The sequence below is a fragment of the Akebia trifoliata genome, chromosome 15 (genome assembly GCF_017979445.1).
Source record: "Akebia trifoliata isolate Shusen 1 chromosome 15, ASM1797944v1, whole genome shotgun sequence".
Classification (NCBI taxonomy): Eukaryota; Viridiplantae; Streptophyta; class Magnoliopsida; order Ranunculales; family Lardizabalaceae; genus Akebia; species Akebia trifoliata.
In genome coordinates, this window is record NC_141389.1 from 9,396,365 (window position 1) to 9,418,132 (window position 21,768).

Here is a 21,768-nt window from a genome sequence, read left to right on the forward strand (position 1 = left end):
TGTGGGGCAGTAGCATGACGATCTAAAATAGAATAGTGTGTTGGCTGTGTGCTGGAAATTGGGGTATATGTGTGTGCCGGCAGCAAAGAAAAAATGTGTTATAAATTTTTTTATTTTACCGATAATGACTGGGCCCATATTGTCTTCTTTTAAAATCAATTTTCGGCATGCTTCTTGAATCTTCATCACATAAGCTCACTGTTTTATAAAGCTTCCTACTAAAAAAAAAAACACAGTAACTTCATATGATCTCACATATATGAGGAAAAAAATTTGGTGGCAACTTTCTCTAATGGGATGATGAGATTTTCTTATTGTTAAGGTCGCTATTGTCACACCAATTTTTATATAACACCCCATTGGTGTTTATTAACCCTTTTATTCGATTGTGAAAGGTTTGGTGTGGCTATAGAATTTTTTTTCTTCTTAGGGTTGATTTTTTTTCTAGGTTTTTATTTGGAGTTTTTTTTTTTTTTAAAAGGGTTGTTTTTTAAATCCTCCAATAATCATTCTTATCCTCAATCTAATGTTCATCGAAATCCCAATTTGTTTGAGATCACCCAAAATAACCCTTAATTAAAATAAAAAAATCTTTTGGAATTGGACAAAAATTATGCCTATTGCAATGATTGGATTTGGTCAATTATTATATTCATTGGTTGATTTGCCTTAATTTTTATCGATGAATGCAAGAGATTGATCCAACTCCAAATAATATTTGGGCAATCAAAAAATAATATTTTCTTACATTGAGTGTACCCAAGATGAGAATATTGAAATGGATGAGTCATATGGTCATGTGCAACAAAAATTTATCAGTGCCAGTTGGGTTCTGTATCAGGCAGGATCCAATATTACGATCTTCAAAACAACTGAAATGAGGCATTAAATAATGCTGGGCTTCCTACAGATTATATGTTAATAAATGTTTCGAAACAGGTTTCATAACCAAATTTGAGTTTTGAACAGAAGTAACAAAACTAGGTATAAAGTACTGATCGTGTGTGATTATACCAGAGACCTGGAATCAAAACCCAACCTACACACTTACGCCCACATAACAAACATTCAAAAAGACAAGGGATGTCTATACCATGCTGGGAAAGGAAAATGCATATTGACTGATTCTGGAAAAGACCATGTGAAAGCTAATGAAATCAACCAGAAATAATTTTGAAATTTACCTGACATCCATTAGTGTTTGGTCCACTATTTGCCTGCAAAGGGGGGGAAAAACACATCATGCCTTCCAAATCTTGGAAATAGTTCCACTGGGCTGTAACTCAAACAAAAAACAATAGTTTGCAATATACTAGTACATATATATATAGGGAAGCATTCAGAGGCCCTAAAGAGAGCCAACCATTGTGCCAAACATTTTTCAATATATGGGCTAGAAGTTTTGGAATGAGCTGATTTTTTGTTATGATCTCTATGGTGAGGGGATCATCCTAACACTACGTCATATTGCGTATTTCGCGACAGCACATTTGCGCTAAAAACGACTGTTAAGGGCTGTCGTTAATTGCGACAGTTTTTAACAGTCGTTTAACCGTCGTTTCTACTTACATACAAATTATTAGCTGTATATCGATATACTATATCAAATCTCTCTCTCTCTCTCTCTCTCTCACTCTCTCACTCTCTCTTTCTCACACACACAGCTCGATCTGTATCTATGTTTCTCGCACTCTCGCACTCATCTCTCTCTCTCTCTCTCTCTCTCAAATCGCTCGATCATATTCTCTCACTCTCCCACAGTCATCTTTGTCTCTCTCTCACTCATCTCTGTCTCTCTTTCTCAAATCTCTCGATCATACTCTGTCTCTCGCTCTCGCTGTCGATCTCTCACTCTCTTGCACTTTTTCGATCTCTTTGTCTTTGTATTTGTCTCTTGCACTCTTTAGATCTCTTTGTCTTTGTATTGGTCTCTCGCATGCACTCTCTCTCCACAGCATCCAAGATCTAGGGTTTGTGAACTCGCTTCCAGATGCATCTCAAATCTACGAATCTTAAGCTGAAATCAGATCTAGGGCTTGCGCACTCGGATGGATTTTAAGGTCTGATTTGCTTATTTTTCTATTGGTGGAGCTTTATATCTGGTTTGATTGTTTTCAATTAGTGAAAAGAGACAGAATCGTACTTTAATATTTGGGGCTTTGTTCTGGTTTTCACATTTTTTTTTCTTTCCTTTCTTAGATTACTGTTTAGATAGCTAAAGTATTGATATAAAATCGCACTTTAGTATTTGAGGCTTTGTTCTGGTTTTCATGTTTTTTTTTTTTTTTCCTTTCTTGGATTACTGTTTAGATAACTAAAGTGTTGATATAATGACCTGATGCTTCTTGTTCTTTTATTTTTCTTTCTAAATTTATTTTTTCCTTTTTTTTTTAATCTATTTTATTCAGAGGTTGCCTATTTTGTATGGTTCTTCTTGAATTGAGAAACATCTGTAACTTGCATCCATTGCATAATGGGGGTTTCTCCAATCACCAGAGACTTAGTTTATTACTGCTCAAAATGTAAATATGTTGAGGATGTTTTAATATTTTATATAGAGGTGACATGTGAGTGCACAAGCCATATTCTGAGTTGGTTAAAAGGCCACTTTTTTATGAGTATTGTGGGATCAAACCTAGTACATTATTGTTCATAGTTATGGCCATAAGATAACATCCTGGTTCTTGGTTTTTTTATTCAAGAGGTTCTTTCTGTTTCTAGTATAGAAGAAAATTTATAATAATGCAAGCTAGTTGATGACTTAAATTGTCCTTTTGAACCCAAAAAAAAGACATGGAGTCCAACATCCGGTATCTGATAAGTGCCTTTGAGAACTCTACAATGCCAACACATCTATAATTCAATTTTATTAAACTATGAAGGTTATTTTTTTTCCTTGTAATTTTATCAATAATAAAAAGCAATATAAGAAAAGTAAAGCTTGATTGTGATTAACGACGTAATAAATTAGCGTATTAAGGATGTTTTATGCTAATCTATGTATGAAGTCGTTTTCCCCGGAAAATCATCAAAATAAAATGTTGACACTACCTTTCTGGTTAGAATGTGTTTGTTGTTGATATGTAACAGACAACAAGAATCTTAAAAAGTACCATTTACTTGTTACGAAGGTAGTGTCTTGTTTCTTGCTGTGGGTTTCTCTAGAATGAGCTGCTATGAGTGCTTGAGGGTTCATGTGCTCTAGGTAGAAGCCTTAGCAATGCAGTGCGCTGCATAATTATTCAGCTTGAGTTTCTTTCCTATTAGTTTCATTGTGCCTCAGGTTCTCGTCACAATTCATTGACGGGGTTGTTAACATATGTTCTTAGTTAGAGGTGATTCCCTCTTTGGTGCTAATGTTATTGGTTATTTTTTTCCTCTCTTTTTTATTTTATCAGATACCATTTGGTTAGGTAATTTGAAGGTTAATGCAACTGTTACAAGTTTACCCTTGGCTATATTTGTACATTGCTTGGCTATAATTTGATGAATAGGAAGGCTTTGTGCCATTTATTTTTTATTTATGATGCATGCTTTCTTCCTTTTTTCATAATGAAGATCTCAAGGATTCAGGCAGATGTTTTGGAGAATTAAAAAGTAGATATGCCTACTGATATTTTAATATTTAAGCAGAAATAGTGTATTTCAAATTTTATTGTTTCCATCAATAATTCTTCACTTATATGAAAACTTAGTTGTAGCAATCCTAGCAGAACATTTGGAACATAGAAATACAGCACACATCTAATAAATTAGAAGCAATCGCGTTTGTACGAAACCATAAATTGAAATGGTAAAAAAATGGTTGAGGTGGAAAATTACCAACTTGAACATTCGACGCATATTCAGTCCTCTAAATTGGAAAATTCCAATTTTATTATAAAACCTTCTTTACTTCTAGTAGTATTGGCAGTTCAGAGTGAAAATGCTAAGAAAGTGTTAATTGTTGATTGGGTATCACCAATAACTCATCTTAACTATCATTGTTCTGTTCTGCTCTATGTATAATGTACTTGTTGTCTGTCACTAATGTTTATTTACATGTATGATTGAATTAGCTGAAATATGATGGGCAACCTTGATCCTGTAAGTAATACTGAAAACTAGATATATAGTTTGAGTTGCTTTATTAATTTCTATTTGGTTTATAGGTAGCATTGAGTGTGGGCATAATGTATTTTCTTCCCTATAGAACAGCATAAATTGTTGATCAGGTTTGGATGAATTTAGTTTTTCTCCCTGTTATTGTTATTTGTGTGTTTAGAGTCATCTGTGCAATCTGTTATTGTTATTTGTGTGTTTAAAGTTTTAAATTTCATCTTTAGATTGTCTTGAAAGCTCGTTTTTATGGTCTTTCTGTCTCAGATCCCCTAGTGGCCATGCCACTTTTTTTCTTTCTTGGATGAAAATACTACAATTATCTTTTTGTCTCAATCTTCAACTCATATTACTCACTTGTTGCATGCATCTAAAGTTGATGCCCTGGCCCCTGGCTGCCCTATGGCACATCTCTGGCACATCTCTCATTTTTATTTTAAATCTTCTGGTGATGCAATTATCACTCTGATCATCTCCTTCAGAACCCATTCAGGCTCTCAAATTCACCATGAAAGCCACATTCATAGTGGCGGAGCAACGAGTTATTTTTTGTTCTGATTAAAATAATATAAAATCCTAGTGAAAGTTTTTCTATTTAGAAAACCTGTTTGTTCGTAAATTAGTAAAATTTCATTTCTTCTGATTATCAGCAAATGCTTGGAATAGTTCTTCCCAGTGTTACCTTGGCACATGGCATGGGTGCTAAGATTCAAGGCATGTGTTGGAAGGGTGACTCACTTGTCCATGGGAATAGTCAGACCAAGTCTGGATACCTGTGTATAAAAAAAAAGATGTTCCTTTGAAAAGAATGGAAAAAGTGGTTCTACCCTATGTATGGAAAGTGTCTAAGCATTAAGTGTCAGTCCATGAAATGTTGTGTCATTTCGGCCCAGAAAAAATTTGGACGTTAGAAGTGCCAAGGCAACACTGGTTTCTTCTGGTGCTTGGACCCATAGCTCAGTTGGTTGACATATCGCATTGTGACTGTATGGTTGTGGCTTCAAGCCCAACTTACCCACCAAGTAAAAGATAACAAGTTTATTGTTTTATTCCCCCATTTTTCTCGCATTGATTGCTCCCTTCTTATTCCTTTTCCTAGAACATATTGTTTATTTATTTTTCCTTGCTGGTTCTTGTTATTGTACTTTTGTACACGACTGTTTTTCTTCAGGTTTCCCTTTCGAGTTATCGCTTATGTGATGTTATTTAACTCTAAATTCAGATCACTCATCCAGTTTCTTAGCAATGAAATCTTGAGTTCTTGCCTGTCTAAAAGAAAAAAAAAATCTAAGAGTTCTTGATCCTTTTAGCTATATCCTTTTAGGTAAAGCATGCTCTTTTTAGTTCTAGATGTCCTGCAAAGTCTTTTGGTGGTTTTCTTATTTGCTTTCTGCTTTATTTGAATATTGCAAATTAGTATAGGGGTTCAGTCTTTTGGTGCCTAAGTTGTATATGTCTCCCGCGTTATACAGATTGTTGCGAATCTGCACCCATTGTGATTGGCAAACGATCTTTCTATCTTACTTCAACAAATGATATTAGTTCAAGAAGATTCGGATTCAGCTAAACAAGACCCTTTCTTCCATTAAATTCTGTACAGAGCCCACGTCTTCTATTATTGAATGTGTGTTCAGATCCGTTTCACTTTCTCAATACACGTTCTTCTAAGCATTCTTCTAGCTTATTTAGAACCTTCAACTTGCATACTCCTAATTTGGGCTGTAATCGGCCTTCATTGAACATGGACAAACCATCTCATTTGGCTTTCTAGTTATAGTCTTGCCCCAGCTTTCCCCCTTTCCCTAACAAGCATGTAATCTGTAATTTTTAAAATTTAGTAATTCATATCAATTCTCTTGCAATTTGTCATTTAAAAAAATGTCATTTGCGCTTCTCTTATCCTTCTGCCTATTCATTTGTGTTGTGAGCTGGAAAAAATATGATTCAACTTTCCAGACGTGAGTGAAAGGATCATTATTTGATAAAGCTGAACAACTTTGATCTATATGTATCACCTTTTTGCTAATTTGGATGGTTACTAAACTCTATGAAATAATATGTTCAAAACATGTTTATTTTGAGAATGTGGTGGGTGATTCAGAGCAAAATTTAACAATATGGTAATTTAGTGGAGAAAGCACACATGTGGTACTTTCTTTGGATGATAATCATGTCAGTTCTGTCATGAACACCAATTATCTTTCCCATGCTTGGCTTAGCCATTTATTTCTTTGAGGATCAAGTTTGTAAGCAACCTTTTGGACTCAAGCTATTCAAGGTATAACTTATTTGGATTATTCTTGTCTTCTTGCTTGTGAAGGTGGTTATGACATGTTGGGTAGAACAAAGGATCAGATAAAAACAAGTGAGCAAGTGAAAGCTACATTGGAAGCACGCCAAGCATTAAATTTAGATGGGCTTGTGATTATAGGAGGTGAATATAATTCAGATTGGATAAATTTTTGACTGACTTTAAATAATTTCCACTTTCGGATTCATGTTTCTCACATTTAATTTTGTTTGATTTTGTGTAGGGGTCACATCTAATACAGATGCAGCTCAGCTTGCCGAGACATCTGCAGATGCAAAATGCAAAACAAAGGTGCTTAACAAATCATGTTCTTCCATTCTGTTCTGTCTAAATTCAAGTCTTCTGTTATCATGATACATCTGTATATAAATTAATTACTTAAGATAAATTTTCTGAGGTTCATTGAAAATGTCACCAAAACAGTAGCATTAGGTTGAACATCACCATTGATTGTCTTCAAGTTTACAATGAATCTCTAGAGGAGTATAACTGTTTAATTAACAAATAATTGGCTTGTAATATGATCCCAGACGAGTAATACCCCTAGGATAAGGATATGTGCAACAAGAATAAGCATCCTTACTGCTAAGCATGATTTAAAGTTTCGTACCATTTCAAAATGGTTTCTGCCAAGGAAGTAATATGGCAGCCACAAATGAAATAGCTTCTGAATATTGTAAAAAGGGTCGGTCATTTTTGGTAGTTGCTTTCTTTATACAATCAAAACTTAGACAACAAAGGAACTGTGTATCTTCTATTAGAAGCTTTGGTTTTAATTCTTGGTACTTGTAATTATATCCTGTTGAGAAATTGGAAATTCTGTTTTTAGCGATTAGGTGTTGAGATCTTTCTTCTCTCTTTTTTAGCGATTTTATTTATTTATTTTTTTTGTTTTACCACTTAAATGGGTTGTTAAAGTTGTTACTTTTATGAATGCCTGGGCTATCTAATTAATTCATGATTCTCTTATTGCAATTGCCTGCTTGAAATTTATGTACACTTTTATGCTCTTCAATAATTGGAGAAAATATGGTTCATATTTTCTTATGTTTTTCTTTAGGTGAACTCTCAACTTGTCAGCAATTATGTACTGATGCGCTCTCTGCGGAAAAGGTATAACTTCACATTTCATTCATGTGCTTACAGTTAGATTTTGTTTCTACAGATTTTACTCTCTCTATCTCTCTCTTTCGTGGTCTTCTGTTCTTTGTTTTATTTTCCCGTGTGCCATGATTTTGAAAATCTACATACAAGGGGAAGACCCCAGTAAGGACTCTAAAATGCAATGATGCTTTTCTTTGTAGTATTTTCATTCTTTTGTCTCCTTTTTTGGAGATCATACTATTTTGGATTTGTTTCTTGAGTTGCGATTTAGTAGTTCTATTGTGAATTTGGACTTTTTATAGTTTTAATGTTGATTTAGATCTCATAAACTTTGTGATTAAGACATTTGTCATGTAGGAAAAATCTATAAACGAAGCACCAACTTTGTATCTACGATTTTCTGTTTCTTTTACCTTCTTATCTTGTTTTTTTTTGTTGAAATTTTACTATTTCTTTGTTTTAGAAGTCATCTGTCATATCTTGTTAATGTGGTTTGTTGTGTTGTAGATGATCAATCTAGCTGCTATTTGTACTCTAGCGGATTACAATATGCGTCCTCTTGATACAATTTACAACTATTTCATTGATGCACTCCCTTTGGTAAGCTTTTAGATCATCTGCTTTAGTGGATTCATGTGTATGTGTGTGGAAATTGATGAAGGTGTGTGATGTTGAATTCTTTAGGTTAAGTATTGTTCTGAGTGATGGTTCAACATTATTTCTACATTAATCTCTGATGTAGTGTTGAATTGAACTCCATATGCTTATTAGTATCAAGGGAAAACTTTGAACTGATTTTCTTTGAGGTTAATAATCTAGTTAAATATAGATTTTTTGCTTTTACTTTTTTCTTCCTTTTTCTGGATTTGGAAGAAACAAAGAAATAAAAATGAAATTATGGATTTTTGCGCAATTTATATTTGTGTTCTGACTTCAATCTTCAATGGCTCTTGAAACGAACCTTCATTTTCCTATCTTGACAAGTTACATTCGAATAGTAACTAATGAAGATATTAGTTATACATGTTTCACCGTTACCGCTAACTTCAGTTCCTTTATACATGTTTTATTGTTCATGTTACTTATAAAAATTGTTGTTGGTGTTGGCAGGGTCCCTTGTGTGAAGAAAGGAGGAATAAGATTCACCATCAATGGCCACTCTTACTTCAACTTGGTCTTGATCACCAATGTGGGAAATGCAGACGATGTTGTAAAAGTGTCAATCAAGGGATTTAAAACAGGATAGCAAGCCATGTCAAGGAACCGGGGTCAAAATTGGCAGAGTAACTCATACCTCAATGGGCAGAGTCTCTCCTTCCAAATCACCACTAGCGATGGCAGGACCGTCACTAGCTATGATGTGGCACCTTCTGGTTGGTAGTTTGGACAGAGTTTCAAGGGGGCCAATTCTAGAGTTCCAACTACAAGAGATATAGTACTAGGTTGATATGGAAGCTAGTGGCTGTATGCTGTGATAGCACCCACTAGGACTTTATATACAAAAGGTTGTGGTTGTTAATTGTTTGAAAACGTTAAATTTGCATAATTGTTTGATTTTACTTTCTAAAAATAAATAATTTATACTAGGTGGTTCCGAAAATAGTTAGATTTATGAAAGTTGAAGATGAGGGGCATTTGGGTCTTTTCATGTTATTAGTTGGGGTGTAGGTCATCAATGTCAAAACATAGGGGTATCTCCAACATTTAGCAACATGTGAGGGGTCAGGTGTAAAATAAAATTTTTTTTTAAACAAAATACCCTATAGCGACGGTCAGCGACCGTCGCTATATCTCTATTTTACTGTCATTTTTTCCGACTGTCTTGGACAGTCGTTTTTTTCCGACTGTCTTGGACAGTCGTTTTTTTCCGACTGTCTTGGACCGTCGTTTTTAAAAAACCACTCCTTTTAAAACGACTCGTTTTCCGACTGTAGGGGCAGTCGCTTTTTTTAAAAACGACTGTCTTGGACAGTCGTTTTTGGCGCATTATGACGTAGTGTAACAAACAACCAGCCCATTCTGAAACTTCTAACCCCAGTTTACAAGTTGAAGAATCATATACAGTCAATTATTTGTAAACTACTTTTGAAGGGGTTAGAAGTTTCAAAATGGACTGATTTTTTGTGAGGATGATTTCCTCACCATAGGGATCATCCTCACAAAAAAATTAACCCATTCCGAAACTCCTAGCCCATATATTGAAAAATGTTTGACTCTCTTTAGAGCCTCCAAACACTCCCCATATATATATAGTTAAATAATGGGTGGCGTTCGGAGGCCCTAAAGAGAGCCAAACATTTTTTCAATGTATGGGTTAGAAGTTTAAGGATGGGCTGATTTTTTTTGTGAGGATGATCTCTATGATGAGGAGATCATCCTCACAAAAAATCAGCTCATTCCAAAACTTCTAACCCAATCAAAAGCAGTTTACAAAAATTAGATGGTCCATGATTCTTCAACTTGTAAATTAGGGTTAGAAGCTTCGGAATGAGCTAAGTTTTGGTGAGGGTGTTTTCTTCACCATAAAGATTATCCGCACAAAAAATCAGCCCATTCCGAAACATCTAACCCCTATTTTGAAAAATGTTTGGCACAATGTTTGACTCTCTTTAGGGTCTCCGAACGCTTCCCATAGATAATACTTCAGACATTTATCATAAGTTTCCAATATATTTTTAAGAAGAATATATATATATATATATATATATATATATAGAGAGAGAGAGAGAGAGAGAGAGAGAGAGAGAGAGAGAGATGAGATGGGGTTATATGGACTAAAGGACCATGCATCTCTATGGACCACATGTACGAAGAGCATAAATTTTTATGAACTCTCAAAAAAACATAATTGAAAAAAGATATTTTTTCACCGTTGGATTTAAATTGTAAATCTAGGAGTTCAATGACCATCCATTTTTAAACCCAAGATTCAACGCCAAAAAATATTTTTTTTGGGAGGGTTTTATTTTCAAGCCCAATCTAGATGACAAACAAAAGGTTGAGTTATCATTTGGACAAATGTGATAGTTCACGTGGCCCAAATGTGGACCTTGATCCATGCTCTACATGGTCCCTTGGTCCATGCAACCTTTTTCCAATACTATATATATGGGAAGTGTTCGGAGGCCCCCAAAGAGAGCCAAACATTTTTCAAAATATGCGATAGACGTTTCGGAACGGGCTGATTTCTTGTGAGGATGAACTATATGGTGAGGAAATCATCCTAACAAAAGTCAGCCCATCACAAAAAATCAGCCCATTCCATGACTTCTAACCCATATTTGAAAAAATGTTTAGCGCTCTTTAGGGCCTCCGAATGCTCCCCTATATATATTATTATATTGAATGAATGAGTGATAACATGTTTCCACGCATCATTATATATTTTATGATGCTAAAATTTTTTTATCATCAACTTATCTTTTGAGCAAAACAATACACTACTGTAGAAATTAAAAAAACCATAACATCAAGGCATTAGTATGAAGTCTATATTAAAAAACATTTATAAACCAAATCACAAACAACAATAAGGCCACAAAAATTAACCATAGGCGTATGAAAAAAAAAGGTTACTTTCATTCTTTTTAGAAAAATGTGTTTAAAATGTAAAAAAACGCGTTTAAAATGTTAAAAAACACAGTTTTATGAAAAATCATATATTTTCATTGTTTTAATCGTTGGAGTCACAAAACATGATTTAAACGAGACTTAAAAGTAGTTTTTTGTAACTATGCACTATGTACTAGAGTACAACCAAGAAAAGGAATGACCCACCAGCAATTCAATAGCACTATAGTGAGAACTTCATTCTTATTTGGACACGAGCAGAGAAAGAAGAAACCATCAAATAATGGCATTTGTTAGGAAAACCTATGCTTCCATATCATCTTCAAGACTCTCGTGGTGAGATGCGAAGCACAATTTAGAATTTTCTTAATTTCCAAAAATTTATCTTGAATTTACAAATAAGACTTTTAGCATAAAAATTCCATAGGTTTATGGCAAAAAAGGGTCACTTTTTTTTTTAAACTCAACATAGGAGAGTTTGCTACATTAACTCATGTTTTTCGATAGAAATGCCCTCGCCTATAATTTCTCTAATAAACACTTGAAAAATAATTTTTAAAGTGCAACTCACTCCCTTCCAATATATTATACCATCGAAAGAGAGAGAGAGATCCATTCTCTGGAGTTCACCAAAGAAGCTCTATATTTAAAGAATAATGGTCAACTTTGTAGATCTTGGATTATCATGTTCCATTCACGATTTATTGAGGGAGCGCCTCAAGGCATAAGCCTCACATGCCTCTGAAAACACTGAAAAATACAACATACATGTTGTACAATTACATGATAAACAAAAAGAAAGAGAAATAGTGACTAGTATCTCCTATTAAAATAAATGGAAAAAAGCAAACACTAGAGATAAAAGAACAGTTCTGGCATAAAATTGATTGAGGTTAATTCGAGGGGCAACCCATACCATTGACAATAAGTCAGGGCCAGTATGTTTTGCAATGAAATTTTCATCTTCAAGATTGCTTCCATAGATGGATACACATCCACTACCATCACCCTGAAAAACAATTATCACTAATGTTAAATGGCAAAACATGAAATCTTCACATGGTAAGAAGAGTTCGCAGAAGTAACCATGATACTACTATGACAAGCATAATTTCTACGAAGTTAATAAATGATATCTATCAAATATTAAAAGAATTTATCTATCAAAAAAAATATATTAGAAGAATTTCAAATGATCAAAAGTTGGCGTTGCATCTATGGATGGAGAAACTATTGTTTCAAGTAGGTTTCAATTGGCCCTTACCAAAACAAAACAAAAAAAAAAGCCATTTAATAGGTAGGGTCCTTCAGCTGAACTTTGGTGGTGGAATGACGAGCAACCCACCCTCTTCAAGAACTGCCCCCTATGCTTGGATAACAATGGTGAGGTAAGAACATTCATTTTGGTTACACAGCAAATAAAAGGCTGGCTTCTATTAGGCTAAGTTCATCAACTTTGACAGTCACAAAACCTTCCTCTGACACGAGGTCATTAATGCAAAGGTGGTGTCTTAATGGAAGGAGAGTGATGTGTTTATCCTACGGATATTAGCAGATGGTGTTAAGTGAGGTTTACCCATGTGTCCATTGGAGGGCTCACCCATGTATCCATAGGAAGGAAAACAATATTGCAGACTCCTTATCCAAGGAAGAGGCTTGCTTATGAGCTTATTTGTCCATTGCATTCTCTAACTCACCTAAAGAGTTTCCTTCAACAAAAAAAAAACAAAATTAATTGCTTCCAATATTTTATACTATTTTATCTTAGTATATAAATTATCAAAACTATTTAAGAAAAATATTATAGCATTTGTAGCTAATCAAATTACTTCTACACATATATTGATTTTTTATTTCAACAATGATTTATATTGGAAATAACATAGTTATTTTAGTCCTAATTGTTTAGTTATAGATTTTATTTTCATATTTCTTATTGTAAGGGCTTTTTAGCCTTTTTGATTATTATAAATTCCTGCCAAGTTTTCTAATTGAGACTTGACAATTTCTATTCCCTTATTCTTCTTGGTATCAAAGCCTCTAGAGGACGTCCCACTTTGGGTTCCCCTCTTCGGGTTGTTTGGATCTTGAAGTCCCTTCTCACCTCTTATCTTCTCTTCTCCTTTTTCCTTTAATCACTCTTCTAGTTCTTGAGATCTAATAACCTAGCAGCCTCATCATTAGAAGATCTCCTTTTTTTTCTTTTTTTTCTCCCTTAATCGCATGTTGTGTTAGGGATTTTTCTTTAGTTATCACATGCTGTAATAAGGTTTTTGCACTGTGATTCTACCCTACGTTAGGGTTTGTTTCTTCATTAAGGCTGTTGGTGTACTATGGGTACCCTACGATAAATTGGACTGCTGTTTTCTGCCCTTGTGACAACAATAAAGTGGTTTCTGGGTGCTACAGCAAGACTGCTGGCCATCTTTCTGCAATTCTGGGTATTTGTGGCAAGACTGCTAACCCTTTTTCTCCCCTGCGACAGCAATAGGATCACTCTTGAGTGTTGCGGCAAGGCTGTTAGCCTCTTTTTTACCTTATGATAGCACTAGGAACATCTGCATCACAGTTTTTTTGGTCTTTTTCTACACTTCTAGGTACTGCGGCAAGGTTGTTTGCCTTTTTTTCTGTCCTACAACCGTAATAGGAACAAGTTTGGCAAGTTGTTAGGCTGATTGTTGCCCTGCGATAGCAACAGGAGGTGTTGTCGTGAGCTGAGTAAAAGGTTGAGGTTCTTTTTTGGCTGTTTTCAAAGAATAAAAGACTGCCATTTCTTCTCGTGATTTATTCCATATTGGGTTAAAGTTTCGAGAGATTTCCCTTCAAGCCAAAGTTATTAATTTATGCGATGACATTGAATCAAGAGATCAAGGATTCCAACACTGTACTTGGGGCTAATTCCTCAACCCAATATATTACCATTGCTTTTCTCGATGGTTGGAACTTTTAGTCGTGGTCTCGATCTGTACGACTTTATCTAGGTAGTAGAGGGAAATTTGGATGGCTCTTTGGCATCGTTACTACGCTACCTCTTACTAATCCCAAATTTGAATCATGAGAGATCGACAACTACATTATCCTTGGATGCCTATTCAACTTCATGGAGCAGCGCATCTGTACCATATTCATGTACCATGAGGCTGTCTCTTCTTTGTGGTCAACACTTACTCAGACATATGCACATGCCAAGAATGACTCGAGGATTTATGAGCTCTATCGAGACATTGCCCAAGCTACCCAAGAGACTCAGAGTGTAGCTAATTACTTTTGATTTCTTCGATCACATTGGGAGGAACTGTCTCATTATGAGTCTATGATTGAATTGTCTTCAGAAGCAGCCAATTATGTTGTTAAAAGGATTGCTCGACATTAGACCTACCAGTTTTGTATGGGTCTATGTCCTGAGTTTGAGGCACTTCGGACACAGATCCTCAACACCACCCCTTACCTTCTCTATTCTTGAGATATCAACCGTGTCCCGAGTCGCACCTTAAAGAGACAAGTGCCTCTTCCTCTCCTTCAACCTGATAGCATATTTTTCCTCATTACACCTCGAGTATTTGGGTGCACGTGCTTTGTTCATGACAGAACTCCTAATCACACAAAATTGGATGATAAAGCTATTCGGTGCCTTTTCTTAGGTTACTCCCCTATGTGAAAAAGGTATCAGTGTCATGATCCAGTTTCTCATCATGTCATATACTTCCTTGATGTTACTTTTTTTGAAAATGTCTCATACTTTAGTGCCACATTTACTTTGCGAGAATCTTCTACTTTGCAGGATCCGTCTCCTATAGTGTTGTAGACACCCCATTTTTGCACTTGCCTGATTAATCAACTCGTCAATCCGATTGCAATGATTCCCAATGATGGATGTGTATTCCATTGCTTTATTTTGTTACCAGATATGTTTAAGAAATCCGGATGAGGTATCTCGAACTGACAAAACCTTAGAAACCACGCTACGCTAGGAAAATACGACCCCAGAAACATAGAAATCATCATCTTACAGACCAAAAAGAAACTTCACGATAAAAATCACTAAAAAATTACCAAATTACCAAAATAACCCTAACCTCAAAATAATCCTAGAGCCTACGTTACGCTTAGGAAAACCCATTCGAACACATAAAATGACAAATCGGAACAAAATAAATCATTTCACCAGTTTTAACAGAATTTGACAAAATTACGAAAATGCCCTTCATAAAGTTCACGATCATTTCACATAAAAATTTTCATAAATGACACAAACCAACATTCTCATTGAATTCCTTACGAAAAATCGATTCTAAAACATCCTAAAACGTTAAAAACCGACTTGAAACATGAAAAGTCCTTTCCGGGGGTAAAACGGTAATTTCACAATTTTCATAATTAGAAAATTTGAAATTAATAAATAAAATATTAAATAATTAAAGTGAAACATTGATGAAATTAATTTAAAATTTTGAACCTAAAAAATCGATCAATCGGACTTTCGGGTAAAATTGTTGAGGGTTCGTGAGATATTTCTTTAAGGACCCTTCCATTTGGGGGTCCAAAGAATTAAAGAAATAATGGAAGGGGGTTCTCCAAAAATTAAAAGTAAATTAAGCAAGACTAAGGTCAAGGTATTAAAATCAATCAAGTGAGACTAAAGTCAAAATTAAAATCAATTAAGCAAGACTGAAGTCAAAACATTAAAAGTCAATCAAATAAGACCAAAAGTCATAATAGAATTCTAATTAAATAATAACTCTATCTAATAGAGTTCTAACTTAAAAACAATTCTACCTAAAACAATTCTAAATAAAACACAATTCTACCTAAAACAATTTTAACTAAAACACAACTCTAATTAAAAGATCTCTAATTAAACACTAACTCTATCCAAATCAACCCTAAAAAAAATCTATAAATAGAGGTACTCACACTCTATTTTCGTATTAAATCATAAACCCTAAGAGAAGTAGGTCTAGAAGCTCCCCTAGTCTCCCATAAACCCTAGTTTTGGAGCCCCAACTCCTTACCTAACATCCCTCCTTCAATTTTAGTCTAGAAAATACCTAAAATCCCTCCAAAAACACCCCCAAATCTGCAAAAAACTTGAAGAGTTCAGATCCAAAAACAAGGAGATACCTTGATCTAGGAGATCCGAAGTCAAATCCGGAGACAGAACGAAGCAAGGGAGTACAGTACAAGGAGCTCTTTTTGTCAGATCTGAGGGAACAAAATCCTTGCTATCGGAAAGGTATGTAATTTTTTTATTTTTATCTAGGTTTTTAGCAATGTGATATATTTGGGAAGTTAGTAGAGACCGGCTTTGGCCGGGCGGGGTTGGTGCCTAACACCTTCCAACCCCGTAACATGATCCCCGAATTCAGATTTTTTATGGTAGATTAGTTCTTTTTATTAATGTTAGAGTCAGTTTGGTTCCTAGACCACAATAACTAGGTGGCGACTCCCAAACCTCAAGGGTCAAAAGTGGATCCGCGCACCCCGCGGATCGAGGGCGCTTTCAAGTGTTGCCTTCTTCAGTTTTTTCTTCATCTTTGCCAACGCTTAAGGTTTACACTTGTCAGCCTCGCCCTCCTCGACCTTTGCCAACCTCCTTCTTGGATCCAGGTATATCTTATCCTACCTCTACACATATATTTATCCCTTATCCTTTTTCTTTCTGACTCACTTGCTTATTGCCATTCGCAAAGATAAGCGAGGGTGTGTGACTGATCATCTTATTGCCCAATTATTTTTTATCAAGATTTTTCTTCCTCTTATCAAGCCTACTTTGCAGCCACTAATTCTATTCGCGTTCCTCAATTTATATCAAAAGCTTTGCGAAACCCTCAATGGACTAGAACTATGACTACTAAGATGGATGCTTTGTAGAAAAATAATAACTAAGAGCTTAACACCATTCCATCTAGGGAGAGGACTGTTTACAAATGGGTCTTCACTATCGCATATCTCATCGATGGACTATTGATTAGTATAAAACACGCCTCGTTGCTAATGGGTTTACACAGACTCTTGAAAAAGATTTTGGTGCCACGTTTGTTCTGGTTACCAAACTTTCCACAGTTCGACTCCTTATCTCTTTAGCAACATGTCACTATTGACCACTTCACCAACTCAATGTGAAGAATGCATTTCTGAATTGTGATTTAACTAAAGTTATATATATGGACCCCCTCTAGGGTTTCGTCTTCAAAGGGAGTATTCTGGGAAAGTATGCCGCTTTCTTAAATTCCTGTATGGCTTGAAACAATCCTCGCGAGCCTGATTTCAACGTTTTTCTAAGGTTATTTTATCTATAGAGTTTTCTAGACACCACTCAAATCATAATTGCTTTATTCGTCAAGGAGTGGATGGTCGTTATACCATTGTCTTGATTTATGTGGATGATATTATGGTGACTAGTGATGATGCGCAGTGAATTGACAGAGTTAAGATGCTATTGGGTCATGTTTGAGATTAAGGATTTGTGTACACTCAAGTACTTTTTAGGGATGGAAATGGCTCGCTCTCACCATGGGATTTCATTATCTTAGCGTAAATACACATTAGATCTTTTTCGTGACACTGGGATGCTTGGTTGTCATCTTGCTTCAATCCCTATGGATTAAAATCATCTCCAAGCTGACTCTGGGATCTTTATCGGATCTTTCTTCTTATCAGAGACTTGTAAGTCATCTAATTTATTTGACTAATATTAGATCGGACTTATCATTTGCAGTTAGTGTAGTCAATCAATTCATACATACTCTGTGTACTTCTTATCTTAATGTCTTTTATCGTATTCTTCGCTACTTAAAGTCGTGTCCTAGTCTTGGACTTTTCTACTCTTCCACTACTCAACCGCATTTGTCTTGTTTTACAGATGCTGATTATGCTAGTTCTCTTATATATAGGAAATTTACCTCTGATTTTTGTATTTTTTATAGTAATAATCTTATTTTGTGGAAAAGTAAGAAACAGAATGTGGTTTCTCGGTCTTCTGCTGAAGCTGAATATCGTGTTATGGCCCTTGGCACGTATGAGCTAATTTGGCTTTGATATTTACTAACGGAGTTAGAATTTCTTATTTCCAGTTCTTCTAATTTATTCTGTGACAACAAGTCTGCTATCATGCTTGCTTCTGACTCAATCCTTCACGAAAGAACTAAACATATTGAGGTTGATGTTCACTTTCTCAAGGAGAAAATTTGATCTAATGATCTTCAGACAATCTTCGTCTCTTCCTCAGATCAGCTTATCGACATGCTTACGAAGTTTGTTGGTCCATTCTATTATGAATTCTCACCTTATCAAGCTAGGTTTAGTTGATATATTTGCCCCAGCTTGAGGGGGAGTATTGGAAATAATATAGTTATTTTAGTCTTAATTGTTTAGCTATAGATTTTATTTTCATATTTCTTATTATAAGGGCTTTTTAGTCTTTTTGACTCTTTGATTATTATAAATTCCTACCAAGTTCTCTAATTGAGACTTGATGATTTCTATTCCATTATACTTCTATTTATAAGATAAAGTAACTCCCCAAGCACTTGCATACACAGACCATTTGTTTGCACCCATTCTGATATATATAGTTTGATGCCATTAGTCACGGCCTATGTAAACTTAAAATATAGACACATGAGTCTATGTCAAACGCATCCAGTGTTAGGCATGCCAAAGCGGATAAGTTGATACATCCATACATTTGATTTAACATGTAGATATATTTTCAAATTGATTGATGTTTGTAAATATTAAAAATCTAAAAAAATTTAATTGAAATAAATTAACCAGTTTATTAATTATACGATGGCAAGATATTCAATAAATTAATATTTTCCCAATGAGAGTGCCACCATGTGTTAACAAAAAGCATTATTCTCAAGAAAATAGTGTCCTTAACAAACAAGTTAGAAGTAGTCACCACCAAACAAAAGAATGAACAATCTTAACTTTAGAAAATTAAAAATCAGAAGAGCAGAATGATTTTGATGCAAATGACTCTAGATGATTAAACTAAAACTGTACTTAAAATAAATGGACAGCTGTAGACACCCCATTTTTGCATCCGCCTGATTAATCAACTCATCAACCCGATCGCAATGATTCCCAATGATGGATGTGTATTCCATTGCTTTATTTTGTTACCCGATATGTTTAAGAAATCTGGATGAGGTATCTCGAATTGACAAAACCTTATAAATCACGCTACGTTAGGAAAATACGACCCCAGAAATATAGAAATCATCATCTTGCAGACTAAAAAGAAGTTTCACGATAAAAATAACTAAAAATTGATCAAATTACCAAAATACCCCTAACCTCAAAATAACCCTAGAGCCTACATTACGCTTAGGAAAACCCATTCAAACACATAAAATAATAAATCGAAACCAAATAAATCATTTCACCAATTTTAACAGAATTTGACAAAATTACGAAAATGCCCCTCATAAAGTTCACAATCATTTCACATAAAAATTTTCATAAATGACACAAACCAACATTCTCATTGAATTCGTTACGAAAAACCGATTCTAAAACATCCTAGAACATTAAAAACCGACTTGAAATGTGAAAAGTCCTCTCTGGGGGCAAAACGGTAATTTCATAATTTTCATAATTAAAAAATTCGAAATTAATAAATAAAATATTAAATAATTAAAATGAAACATTGATGAAATTAATTTAAAATTTTGAACCAAAGAAATCGATCAATCGGGCTCTCAAGCAAAATTGTTGAGGGTTCGTGAGATATTTCTTTAAGGACCCCTCCATTTGGGGGTCCAAAGAATTAAAGATATTTTAGAGGGGGGTTCTCCAAAAATTTAAAGTCAATCAAGCAAGACTGGAGTCAAGGTATTAAAGTCAATTAAGTTAGACTGAAGTCAAAATTAATGTCAATTAAGCAAGACTGAAGTCAAGATATTAAAAGTCAATCAATTAAGACTGAAGTCAAAACATTAAAAGTCAATCAAATAAGACCAAAAGTCATAATAGAATTCTAATTAAATAATAACTCTATCTAATAGAGTTCTAACTTAAAAACAATTCTACCTACAACAATTCTAAATAAAACACAATTCTACCTAAAACAATTTTAACTAAAACACAACTCTAATTAAAAGATCTCTAATTAAACACTAACTCTATCCAAATCAACCCTAAAAAAATCTATAAATAGAGGTGCTCACACCCTATTTTCGTATTAAATCATAAACCCTAAGAGAAGTAGGTCTAGAAGCTCCCCTAGCCCCCCCATAAATCCTAGTTTTGGAGCCCCAACTCCTTACCTAACATCCCCCCTTCAATCTTAGTCTAGAAAACACCTAAAATTCCTCCAAAAACACCCCTAATCCGCAACAAACTTGAAGAGTTCAGATTCAGAAACAAGGAGATACCTTAATCTAGGAGATCCGAAGTCAGATCCGGAGACAGAACGAACCAAGGGAGTACGGTACAAAGAGCTCTTTTTGCCAGATCTGAAGAAGCAAAATCCTTTCTATCGGAAATGTATGAAATTTTTTATTTTTATTTTTATCTAGGTTTTTTAGCAATGTGATATATTTGGGAAGTTAGTAGAGACCGGCTTTGGCCGGGCGGGGTTGGTGCCTAACACCTTCCAACCCCGTAACATGATCCCCGAATTCAGATTTTTTATGGTAGATTAGTTCTTGTTATCCATGTTAGAGTCATTTTGGTTCTTAGACCACAATAACTAGGTGGCGACTCCCAAACCTCAAGGGTCAAAAGCGGATCCGCGCACCCCGCGGATCGAGGGCGCTTTCAACAGCTACTGACCTTTATAAAATCACCAGCTCAAATCATGAAATCCTTAATCACCCTATGGAACTGGCAGCCTTTGTACCCAACTGGTATTCCTGTTTTTCTGCAATTAACTCAGACAAATGAAAGATATTATTAACAAACATAAATATCTTTACCAATACAAACAATGACATGGACAAGTGTTGGTGTTCAACATAGATTCAAGTTATCTGACACAACATCTTTCAAGTCTCAAGATACAAACATGTACCCTATGCATGTATATAGCATTATACTTTAGCTCTATATGAATGAATAAGAAGGTTTTTCAAAATACAATAAGGGAAATTATGGGAAGTAAAAGAAAGCATTTCCATATACCATGGATTAGATTACAATAGGGAGACTATCCAACAAATATAGGTGTGTTTAACAACTACATGAAGTGAAAATAATGGGGACCACAAGCATGAAGAATTAGATTCCTAGAGACCTCAGGAATCAAACACATATCTATGAAAGTCTATGACATTATTCAAAATATAATAAGGGAAATTATGGGAAGTAAAAGAAAGCATTTCCATACACCATGGATTGGATTATAAGAGGGGAGACTATCAAACAACCATAAGTATTTTTAACAACTATAAGAAGTCAATATGATGGGGACCATGGGCATGAAGAATTAGATTCCTTTTAAGAGTTTATTTTTTGTTTTTATTAGAGAGTTTTGATGTTTTTTGGGCTTTTGGGTGAGCTACTTTATTTTTTCCCATTAATAAGTTGTGGGTGGGTGCAAAGTAGATATTTTTTTTAATTGATAAGTGGGCCAGCCACTTAATATTAAGGCCCAAAATTAGAGTTCGGCAGCCACTTTTATTTAGTTCTTTTAGTTGTAGTTACTTGTTTTCAAAGTAATTAGGGTTTGGAATGTT

At 34.8% G+C, this 21,768-nt stretch overlaps 1 protein-coding gene and 1 long non-coding RNA gene across 5 annotated transcripts; one reads left to right on the top strand and one right to left on the bottom strand.

Annotated features, from left to right (window-relative positions):
* Positions 1-823: 823 nt before the first annotated feature.
* On the bottom strand, positions 824-20,958 carry LOC147384255 (uncharacterized). Its single transcript, XR_015172551.1, has 3 exons — positions 20,867-20,958; positions 12,000-12,092; positions 824-1,217 (listed from the first exon to the last, which is right to left on the bottom strand). It is a non-coding gene; the product is annotated as an uncharacterized LOC147384255 (long non-coding RNA).
* On the top strand, positions 1,459-9,238 carry LOC147384256 (uncharacterized). Of its 4 annotated transcripts, XR_015172550.1 has the most exons (8): positions 1,459-2,060; positions 4,152-4,214; positions 6,419-6,532; positions 6,633-6,700; positions 7,470-7,522; positions 8,021-8,113; positions 8,198-8,251; positions 8,624-9,238. XR_015172550.1 is itself a non-coding variant. In XM_086425387.1 (6 exons), exons 3-6 carry the CDS (start codon positions 6,430-6,432, stop codon positions 8,757-8,759), a joined length of 360 nt encoding a protein of 119 aa, XP_086281513.1. In that variant the 5' UTR covers positions 1,459-2,060; positions 4,152-4,214; positions 6,419-6,429; the 3' UTR covers positions 8,760-9,238. The 4 variants fall into 4 exon arrangements, 2 of the variants coding, with proteins under 2 accessions (XP_086281513.1, XP_086281514.1); XR_015172549.1 differs by lacking the exon at positions 8,198-8,251; XM_086425387.1 differs by lacking the exons at positions 8,021-8,113; positions 8,198-8,251.
* Positions 20,959-21,768: the final 810 nt, after the last annotated feature.